Source organism: Enhydra lutris, unplaced genomic scaffold (assembly GCF_002288905.1).
Source record: "Enhydra lutris kenyoni isolate GAN:26980312 unplaced genomic scaffold, ASM228890v2 scaffoldscaffold34, whole genome shotgun sequence".
In the NCBI taxonomy this organism is placed as follows: Eukaryota; Metazoa; Chordata; class Mammalia; order Carnivora; family Mustelidae; genus Enhydra; species Enhydra lutris.
In genome coordinates, this window is record NW_019154118.1 from 1,003,301 (window position 1) to 1,014,277 (window position 10,977).

Here is a 10,977-nt window from a genome sequence, read left to right on the forward strand (position 1 = left end):
TCCATCAAGAAAATACGGTAATCATGACCACATGCTCTCTATAACCATAGTTTCAAGTAAAGGAGGAATTTACTGAACCAGAGAAGAAAGGGATAAATCCACAGTCATCGTGGGAAGATTTAAAATACTTCCCCGAGAAACAAGGAAAATAACAGCAAAAACTAGAACACAAATGAAAGGCTGGGGATCTAAGAAATACACAGAAAACTCAGTACCCAAAGGTGGAGCACATACATTCTTAAAAACACACGCAGCAGTCATAAAATACAAGATAAATCTCAACAAATCTCAAAAACTTACATCACGTAGTCCATAATCCCAAGACAAAGGCAACTACATTAGAAAATTATGCTTTAAAAGCATAAAAAGTAAAATAAATAAATAAAACATATAGCATATTCCCAAATAGCTGAAATGTTTGAAACCAAATGACATTCAAAGTATTACACAGCAAAATTTATGGGATATGTAACCAAAGCAATAATTAGAGGTACACTCATAACCCTGAATAAATATATTAGAAAATGCAAAATCCTGGAAAGAAAATGAGCTAAATATTCAACTCAGGAGACAAAGAGAAAAGAAGCAAGTGGAGGGGGAAGAGGGGAAGGGGAGGTAGAGCAGAAAGTAGGGGAAGAGAAGAAGAGAGGGAGGAAAGTACTAAATCAAATAAGGTAGAAGAAAGGAAATTATACATAACTCAGAAATTATAAACTAGAAAACAAAAAGATACAGAGCATATTAATAAAGCCAAGCTAGTTCTTTGAAAAGAATAGACAAGAAAAAAAAAAAAGTCCCAAATACACAATATGATGTACAACTACCAAGAAAGGAGAATTTTTAAAAGTCCTAGTGAATCCAAAAGAAGAAAGAAAAGGAAAAGAGTTCTACAGGATAAAAATAGTGTATACTCTAGCAGAAAAAGCAGTAGACTTTCAATAAATTTGAATCTTCACCTCACAACCACAAAAGATAGTAGTCACAGAGGTTTTACAGGTGAAATTTAAGAAACATTCAGGGTAAAGAGAATTCTTTTTCAAGATAGTTTGAGAGAAGAGAAAAAATCATATAGTCACTTGAAGAGTTTATTATAAGATTCATATCAAAACTGAACAAGATACTAAGAGAAATACAATTTTAAATCAATTTCAATTATAATCATAAACATATATATCTGAAATAAAACACTAATAAATGAAGTCTAGCAATCCGTGTGTGTGTGTGTGTGTGTGCGCGCGCGCGCGCGCGCACATTCACATGTGCATGGCTCATAATCAAACAGAATTTATCCCAGAGCTGTGGATTGGTTGAAGATCAGAAAATTTGTCCATATAATTTACTACCTTAATAGAGTGAAGAAAAACTATATAATTTTTCAATAGATGTATAAAAGCCTCTCAATAAAAATCAACAGTTATTTATGATTAAGTTCTTTGTATATTAAATGAGCCAATTATCAATTTACGGCTTCCCAGCTTCAAACGCAGCCTTTGTATCAGCTCTGCAGGAGTGGATGGGGCCAGCCCTTAGAGGCATTTTGTCCTTTGTAGTGAGTACCGTGCTTAGCCTTGCCACAAGAGGGCAGTGGAAAGACATTCAGGAGGAAAGGAGCGTCACTTCGGATTTCAATGCAGGTTTTGCATATGGTGGTTCCTTGTTTTTTTAAATAATGAAAGCATTGTAAGTATAATCCGGAACAACCAATGTAGTATTATCCCAGAAAGGCAAGGGAACTCAACTATTTTTTGAATTAACATAATTAATATAGTTACAGATGTTAAGCATTACATTAAATGCTCCATAGAGTTTTGCTAACATTTTTCTGCTCCTTCCCCTTCTATATTGTAAGTTTAAGCTGCTCAGAACTGCCTTTACTTTTTCCTGATGTTACTAATAAAATCTCACAGCTTGACCATGAAGACAACATACCCTTCTGACTGCTGGCGACAAACATCTCATCAAGAAACAGAAAAATGAGTTCTGTCTCATAAAATGACAAAATGCCCTGCAGAGGGGACTTAAGTTTACAAGACTTCAAAAACGGGGTTGCAAAACGCTCTGAATGTCATCTTCAATCTCTAAGTGAAGTCCACAATTATGAAAGGCAGTTGAGCTGCTTAGCAGCTCGAACCAGGTGCCTGACGGAATTTAAAGCACAGCTCTGCTAATACTACATAGTCTTCAAGCAATTGCCTTAACCCCTCCCCACCTGAGTTTTCTCACCTACAAAAGACAGTGATTACACTACTCTCCACATACTATTTGTAAGGACCTATTTTATATTTATATATTTTAGCAAGAGGCTTTCATTGAGGTTAAACAAAAACCTTGTTGTTTAACCCTTAAACTGTCCCTGCTCCCCTTCCCCCAGGGGATTCACTTAAAAACAAGTCCCAGAAACCAGCTCCGTGTAACAAACCCCAGATACAAGGGTGGGTCAGGCTAGGTGGAGACATCAATCAGTGGGGGGTTGCAAACTGTCTCCCTAGCTACCAAGGAGTATGGGCCTCCCCCGCCCCAACCCCCCCCCCCCCCCCTTTGGGAGCCTTTTTGGCGCCAATCCTAATCAGGTGTAATAGGCTGGGTCAAAGTCTACTAGGGTAAATTGTAACTCAATTGGTCACCTAGCATCACTGTGGAGTTTCCTGTGTGTGTTACAATCTCATTGGTCACCTGTGCGTGGCCAGGCCCGGCCACATGGCCTTTGCCCTTAAAAGCTATTCTGTGAAACAGAGAAGGGTCGCCCTCTCTTGTAAGATTTGCGTCCCCGAATGACGTTCGGTTAGATTCTTGATGCTTGGCGTGAAATAAAGCTTTGCTTGACCTTCGCTTTATATCAGTCTCGCTCCTTTAATCACGGACCCATTACTGGGGCATAACACTGTTGATATAGTGACAATGTGAATTAATATTTTCCAGGGTTTAGAACATGCCTGGCTGAGTGTAAGTGCTGGAGACATGTTCACTGAATAACTAAAACTGGTTGTCCTACCTTACAGTGTAGACGTATGTAGACTGGGATCTCAGTGTCCTGTCAATGGCAGCATTGTTATACTAAGGGTGGGCTCCCCTGCCTTTTCTCCAGCTCCAAAAACACATTCCCATGAAGTTAACCTCACATCCTTTCATGTGCACCTGTTACAGTGCTGCCTTCCATGGAATAGTTTCTTTAGGCTTACCCTGTAACCCATTTTTATTGACTCCCAATTTTTTTAGTTTCAGGACTTTTTTGGAATTTGATTTGTTACGAAGGAATCTCCACTGTTCCTAATTCAAACGTGATTTTTGCTTCCAGCTGGTTTTCATTTGACTGACCATCTGTCCACAGACAGGAGCCCATACCTGTACGTACGTGACCTTGGCAGTACCCTCACTCACAACTTCATGGTCATACCCTGAGAAGATGGTGGATGAAATGAGCAAGCTAGTTAAGCCCTCTATGCTTCTGTTACTTTCCCCCTGCACAGTGAGAATTACACTAGCCATCTCACAGGACAGCTAGTTGTAAAGATTGATTCTGTGAAGATGATTACAAAATGCCCAGCCATCAGTAGACCCTAAATACACGTTACCTTTGTCACTATACACCTAATCATGTTAAAGACCATGCTAAATTTATCATGTTAAATGCATATTTGATCATGTTACATTTATATTTAAATTCTTATGATTGACTATAGTAGGTTTGCATTTCTTTTTTTGCCATCATAATTGAATGCATATACGTGCCATGCATTGGGATAGGCATTTTTCACATAAACAAGGCAAAGGTTGTATCTCATTTAATCATCAATACAAACTTATGAAGCAATTTTTATTTTGCACATTTATAGATGAGGACACCAGGGCCCTGGGATGTGATGTTTGGAGGCAGAGCTGGGACCCAAGACAGGTCTGTCTGAGTCTGCATCCCTATGTTCTTAATCATTAAGCTACAGTATTCATTCCCTTAACACCATTAAATTTAACTTCAGTGATACTGGTATTTCCTTTGATGTGTTCATTTTTTTGACACTACTATTCCTTTTCAAGCTCACCTCCATATACATAAATAAAAATTGTTTTTAAAACACCATGTACTGGGGCGCCTGGGTGTCTTAGTTAAGTGTCTGCCTTTGGATCAGGTCATGATTCAGGGTCCTGGGATTAGATGGAGCCCCATGTTAGGCTCCCTGCTCAGCGGGGAGTCTGCTTCTCCCTCTGCCCCTCCCCCCAGCTTGTGCAGGCGCGCGCGCGCTCTCTCTCTCTCTCTCTCTCAAATAAATAAAATCGTTTAAAAAACACACCTTATGGGGTGCCTGGGTGGCTCAGTGGGTTAAAGCCTCTGCCTTCGGCTGGGGTCATGATCTCAGGGTCCTGGGATCAAGCCCCTCATCAGGCTCTCTACTCAGCAGGGAGCCTGCTTCCTCCTCACTCTCTGCCTGCCTCTCTGCCTACTTGTGATCTCTCTCTGTCAAATAAATAAGATCTTAAAACACACACACACACACCCCTTATGGGGGTGCGGGGGATCAGTCATTAAGCATCTCCCTTTGGCTCAGGTCATGATCCCGGTGTCCTGGTATCTAGCCCCACATGTGGCTCCCTGCTGGGCAGGAAGCCTGCTTCTCCCTCTCCCACTTGCCCTGCTTCTGTTCCCTCTCTCGCTGTGTCTCTCTATCAAATTAATAAAATCTTTAAAACACATGGGTGCGCGCACACTCACCTTATGTATTTATTTATTTGTAAGTATACTTTGAGCTTTTGTCATTAAACTGAGAGCTCCTAAGGGACCCAATGACCCGCTCATTAGAGATATTACTATGGCAATCACTTAGTGCTTCTGTCTTTCTCTCATTAACCCCTATCCAAGGCTGTGACCACAGCCAATTAAGGTGAGGTGAGGTGTGAGCCTTCAGCTTATCAGGCACATGCTAGAAAAGATTAGGGATCCCAAATCCAGAGGTCCTGCTCCTGGGTGCAGGGGTTAGGAGTTCCTGTAGGGTAGCAAGTTCACAGAGGAGTAGAGAGCCAGCACTCACGTGGTAAGGGTGTTGAAGCCACAGGCCTTCAGCTTCAGCAAGCGGTCCCTCCAATACTCCCTGGGCACCCGGAAATAGTGGATGGAGCCCCCAAAAATCAGGAACTTGTGACCTCCCAGGGTGAAGTATGGCTTACTTCTGACTCTGCTTACAGTCTCAAGTCCCACAGATCGGTCCTTCAGCGTGAGGGGGGTCAGGTGAGACCAATTAAATGTGCTGAGAGAGAGAGAGAGAGAGAGGACCGGCCGCCATAGCCTTAGTGGAAAAGAAGTTCTGGCGGCAGGACAAGCTCTAAGCATCCTGCTGCTATTATCTTCTCCGAGAAAGGAGAACCCTCCCCCTCCCCCCACGCAGACAAACACCTACCCGGCTGGGTGTAGCTGTGCATTTGCATATATAAGACCCTCTTTATCTTTCACTCGGGGAGCAAAACTTGCTAAGATAAGTGGCAGGAAAAAGATGCACAGGATTCTTTTCCCGGAGAGACACCGGCTGAAAAGAGAAAGAAAAAGCAATGACCGGTGCGGGGAAGGCACTGGACTCGTCAAACTGTAAGGATTAAAATGCGACTTCAGCATTTTAAGAGGCTCACATCAAGGTAGGCCCTCCAGGCTAGCCTAACGCTCTGAGAGACTGTGGCTTTACCTGGATCCACCGAGGTCCCCTGTACCACAGTCCCTTATGGCTGCCGCACAGCCCACCTCAGTCCCGACAGAAAACTGAGGATAGACTCAGCCCTAGAAGCCCACAGCCAGGAACGGAACAAGATAGGCGTGGGAGCTGGGGAAAGGGGGTCCTGGGAAAAGGTGGAGGAGGGATAAGGGGCTCAATGAGAGGTGGGAGCACTCCATCCACCAGGTTCAGAAAGGCTGCAGTGTCCGATCCCTGAAGCATTTTGTCAGCGTCTACACGCTGATCTTCTTCTCTCGGGGATAATGGACAGACTCTCAGCAGAGCTCGGGCGTATCTAAGGTGTGGGCAGAAGGGCTGGAGGAACGAAAGTTCCAAGGCGAGGGGATAAGGAGCGGCTCCCGCAGATAGGAGGACCCAGGGGCAGTCCCAGTCCAAAGGGGCCCTTGCTCCACGTAATGCCCCGGGGGCCCAGCCAATAAACACCTGTAGATGACCGGGTGACTAAGAGAACAGGCAGGGAGGTTACCCAGCAGCTGCGCTGGGCGCGAGGGGCGCGCGCTGCGCTGCGAGGGCAAGGTCACCTGAAGCGCGGAGGGGGGCCCATCACGCGTCGCCCGCGCTGCTCCCGCTGCCTCTCCGCATACCCAGACGCTGAGCACCGGAGCTGGGGAGCCTGCCAAACCGTGCCAAGGAGGTCTCGGGCTCTGCGGGGGCGGGAAAGGCAGAGCACCGCACCCGACCCACCGTGTCGGAACTGGCTGGGTGCGCAGATGACTTTCAACTGGGGCGAGTAATGTGGGAGGGTCTTGAGCCATGACCTTGGTTTTCCTGTACTGTTGTGTCACCAGCCAGCTGGGAGGGAAAAGCTGCGATAAGTGGGAGTAAAAAAAGACAACTTGGCCTAAGCGTGTTCCGCGGGCTCAGCAACTGTGCAGAGTGCCCCTCTGGCTGCAGACAGCGCGTTCAAACCAATGGATGGATTGTGCACACAGACGAATAGTTCCAAAACGATGGGTAAATGCCAAAATAAAGGTGTCACAGGGTGCATCAGAGGTGCAGATGAGGGACAGAGGCTACCCTGGAGGAGTACAGTTTAACCAAACCGAGTCTGTAAATTAAGAGAATTACCAGAGCAAAGAAGGGAGTGCTGTTCCTATCAGTGAAACAGTTTGAAAGTATTCACATAGGATATGCAAGAAGTACAGTTTGGAATTCTTTGGTTACAAACTAGCAAGAGATGGGGCTGGAGAGATCAGATCAGGAGGAGGCAGGCCAGGGAGGGCTGTGGAGGCAATGAATGCTTTAGTTCAGCCTCTTTCCAGAGATTTCAAGCAGAAACTAAGTTAGATAGTAATTTTCTGGAGATGAGGAGCCTGTAAGTTGTAGGCTAGATGGGAAACAGACAAGTCATCCCAATAGACCTGGTGATCCCAGGATAAGGGCTGGAATTGTTCGCATGGTGTTTAATATTAAGCAAGAGGACAGAGTTGATTTAAGAAAATTTGGGGAGGTAAAACTGGTAGCTTTTGATAAGTGATTGGATGAGGCAGGCGATACAAAGAGAGGAGTCTGGGATGACACTGTGTTTCAGCCTAAGTGACTGGGGTAGATGGTGGTGACATTTATTGAGATGAGAAACACAGCAAGTGACAGAGGTTTGAATAGACAGAACACTGATGAACCCAGCTTGGAATGTGCTGGGTTTGAAGTCCCTGTAATGAAGAGAAGTCTCCTGATTTTTCTCTTTGAAGCTGTTGCTTTTTCTCTCCCATTTGAATGAACAAAGCCTGTGGCATCAGGTTGAAATTAGGACTATAGTTTTCAGAAAATATGATGAGTTTTCTTCTCTTGTCTCATTCATTACAGGTATATATATATATATATATATATATATATATATATATATATTTTTTTTTTTTTTTTAGAAACTCTGTAAATTATCCATCTTTTTTCTCATTCTTAGGTTGGAAGCAATGGACTTTTGGGTCTTTATACATGTTACACAGAAGCATATTTTTCTTCTTTGAATATACCGTTTTATAAATTTGGTTTTTACAGCTACAAACCTTTATTCTTCTTTGCCAAGATTTTAAAAACTATTCTAGGGCTGGTGCCTTTCCATATAAAATGTAGGGTAAGCTTGTCTCTTTCTACAAAAAGCCATGCTAAAATTTGGATAGGAATTGCAATCAACCTACAGATCCAATTGTGGAGACTTGACAGCTTTACAATGTTGACTCTTCAAATCCATGAACATGCTATGTGTCTTTATTTCTTTTGGTCTTCTTCCACTTTTTTAAATCAGAATTTTGTGATTTTTTTTTTCCACACAGATCCTATGCATGTTTATACCTCAGTGTTGCAATTTCCTTTGCATGATTTTAAATATAATATTTTTAAGTTTGGTTTCAGTATGTTCAGTCTTAGCATCTAGAAATGCCATTAGGTTTCTTGTATTGATGTTGGATTCTGTGACCGTGGTAAACCCACTGATTAATTCTAGGCAGTTGTTTTAGAAATTAAAAACCCAATTCCTGGGGCGCCTGGGTGGCTCAGTGGGTTAAGCCACTGCCTTCGGCTCGGGTCATGATCTTGGGGTCCTGGGATCGAACCCCACATCGGGCTCTCTACTCAGCCGGGAGCCTGCTTTCCCCTCTCTCTCTGCCTGCCTCTCTGCCTACTTGTGATCTCTCTCTCTGTCACATAAAAAAATAAAATTTAAAAAAAAAATCCAATTCCTTGGGATCTTCTACAGAGGCAATCATGTCATCTACAAATACAGTTTTATTTCTTTCTGTTATCTAATTGTGGCAGCTAGAATTTCTAGTACTATGTTGAGTAAGAGTGGTAAGAGCTCACATCCTTACTTTGTTCCTAGACTTAGATAAAAAAATGTTCAGTCTTTCACTATTAAGTATGATGTTATGTGTGGGGCTTGTTTATGTCTTGTTTATCAAGTTGAAGTAGTTTTCTCTATTCCTAATTTGCTGAGAGTTTTTATTATGAATGGTGTTGAATTTTGTCGAATACATGGATCCTGTCTTCATTTTTTATAGCATTACTATCCTAATTTTCATCCTGAAACATACTTTTGCCAGATACAGAATTTGCAGGTGTGTAATATTATGTGATATAATGAGAAATATATATTTGGTCTTCATTCCCAGTTCCTGCTACACAGCTCCTAAAATATTTTGAATTTTCAGAGTGAAAGAAAGCAGAAGAGCATTTTTTGTTATTCATAACAAGCCTTTTTCAAGCATGTCTGAATTTATGTTAATGAGGTAACTTTTGGAAAGCTCCTCAGGATGAGGAGGAACTGGTTTCGAGGGGACTGAACCTTGTGATTAGAGAGTTGAAACTTTCAGCATCTGCTCCTCCCTCCCCAACTCTGACCTCTGGGGACAGGAGTGGGGCCAAAGGTCAAGTTAATTACCAATGGCCAGTGATTTAATCAATTGTACCCATATAATGAAGCCTCCATGAAAACCCTAACTGAAGCAGTTCAGAGAGCTTCCACGTTGATGGACATGTGATGAGGTGCTGGGAGGGTGGTAAGTCCAGAGAAGATATGGAAGCTCCATGCTCCTTCCTCATATCTGGCTCTATGCATCTCTTAACACCTGGCTCCTTTGAATTGCATCCTTTATAATATTATAATAAATTGGTAAACCTAAGTCTTCCTAAAGTTCTGTGAGCAGTTTTAGCAAGTATCAAACATGCAGAGGGAGTTGTGAAAAACTGATTTGTAGCCAATCAGAAATACAAGTGACATCCTGCAACTGGCATCAAATGGGGTTAGTAGGAGACAGTCATGTGAGATTGAGCCCTTAACCTGTGGGGTATCTTCCTTGCAGAGGGTAACCATTATTGCTTCAAAAATTATTTCATCCCAAAAAAAAAAAAAAAAAAAATTATTTCATCCCAACTTTCTTTTCCTCTTCTTATCAGACTCCAATAATATAAATGTTAGATGTGTTTCATTGTTACTTTCCCACAAGTTCCTGAATTTCTGATGGTGATGATGGTGATGATTTGGCCTATTTGCTCTCTGTTGTTCAGATTGGGAATTCTATAATTCTCAAGTTCTTGGATCTTTCCCTCTATCCCCTGCTGTGATTATGTCCCTGACTACCCTGGTGTCTTTAGACACCAGAGGAGTGTCTCAGGATTGCAAAGACAGAGAGACTCCCCAGAGTGGCCCCTGCTGTTGCTGGAAGCTCTTCCTATTGTTCCTGCCTTGATGTCACTGCATGGGGAAAGGGAGTCCATATTCTAAATGACAACCTGGTATTTTTTTGAAGTATTAGTACTGAAACCTAAGCCTAAAAGAAATATGTACCAATCTGTCACACTTTTAGCTTAGAAGAACTGTCCTACATATAGAATTTAAAAAGTACTTACACTAAGATACAAACAAGGATAATAAAAATATTTAAAGCCATAACTATTAAAATAGGTCATATCATCTGGAATACCTCAAAATTGAAATTCATGTATTTGGTTGTAAAAAGAAAAGAGATTTTTAGCTTATTTGGATTGTATTCAGGAGGAAAAGTTAGATGGAAGGAAGAAAATGCTATAATGACTTTAAGAAATACAGATTAAAATAATCTGTAATAGAAAATGTGCCAAATGCTTTTGTATTAGTGGAAAGATATTAGAACACAATAAATATATTGATCTAGGACATAGTTCTCTCACTTGCTTCTAATACCTTCAAGGAAAAAAATTAAATATAATAAAGAATCTTTTTTTTGTGGGTAAAAATACATTGCTATGTGAAATATCAAAATCATAGCTAAGAAATTATAGTACATTAGATAAGTTTTATTGATTATGTTGATCATATAACTTATAAGTTATTACTTAATTTTCTAAAGAACTTCAGGGTTCTTACCTGGTTTTCATATTTATATATTTTTTCCAATTTCTGAAACTTTCTTATAAATTAATCCAACACTCATTATTAATTATCCCTGCTATAACAAAGTGTATGTATATTATTCAGCTTCTCATATTTACCATTCATTAAATTTAGGCATTTAAATAAGATGAAAATTAGAGCACTTTCCATAATCCTAAAATCTAGAGAGAGAACTTGATCCAACTAAGGTGTAATATATAACATTTAAAACACAGAACAGATTTACCCTCTTTCCTTAAACAGCTAGAAAACCAGACCAGACAGAAATATTTAAAACAATGTTTTCCAGACATGGACAGAAGGCAGCACAGGACTGTGATTCTTGAGATAAGGGATGCCAACAAGATAAGCCCTATGATTGCATGAGCTTAGTGCTTGCATGCAGCTTCCAGGGTA

The 10,977-nt window shown here is 41.4% G+C and overlaps 1 protein-coding gene across 1 annotated transcript in view; it reads right to left on the reverse strand.

Annotated features, from left to right (window-relative positions):
- LOC111153848 (galactosidase beta 1 like 3) overlaps window positions 1-6,258 on the reverse strand; it is a 41,822-nt gene extending 35,564 nt beyond the window's left edge. Inside the window, exons 1-3 of the mRNA XM_022513115.1 lie at window positions 6,236-6,258; window positions 5,388-5,513; window positions 5,022-5,237 (exon numbers count right to left, since the gene is read on the reverse strand). Coding sequence (XP_022368823.1) covers window positions 5,022-5,237; window positions 5,388-5,513; window positions 6,236-6,258 — 365 coding nt within the window. The remainder of the gene's footprint in view (window positions 1-5,021; window positions 5,238-5,387; window positions 5,514-6,235) is intronic.
- Window positions 6,259-10,977: the final 4,719 nt, after the last annotated feature.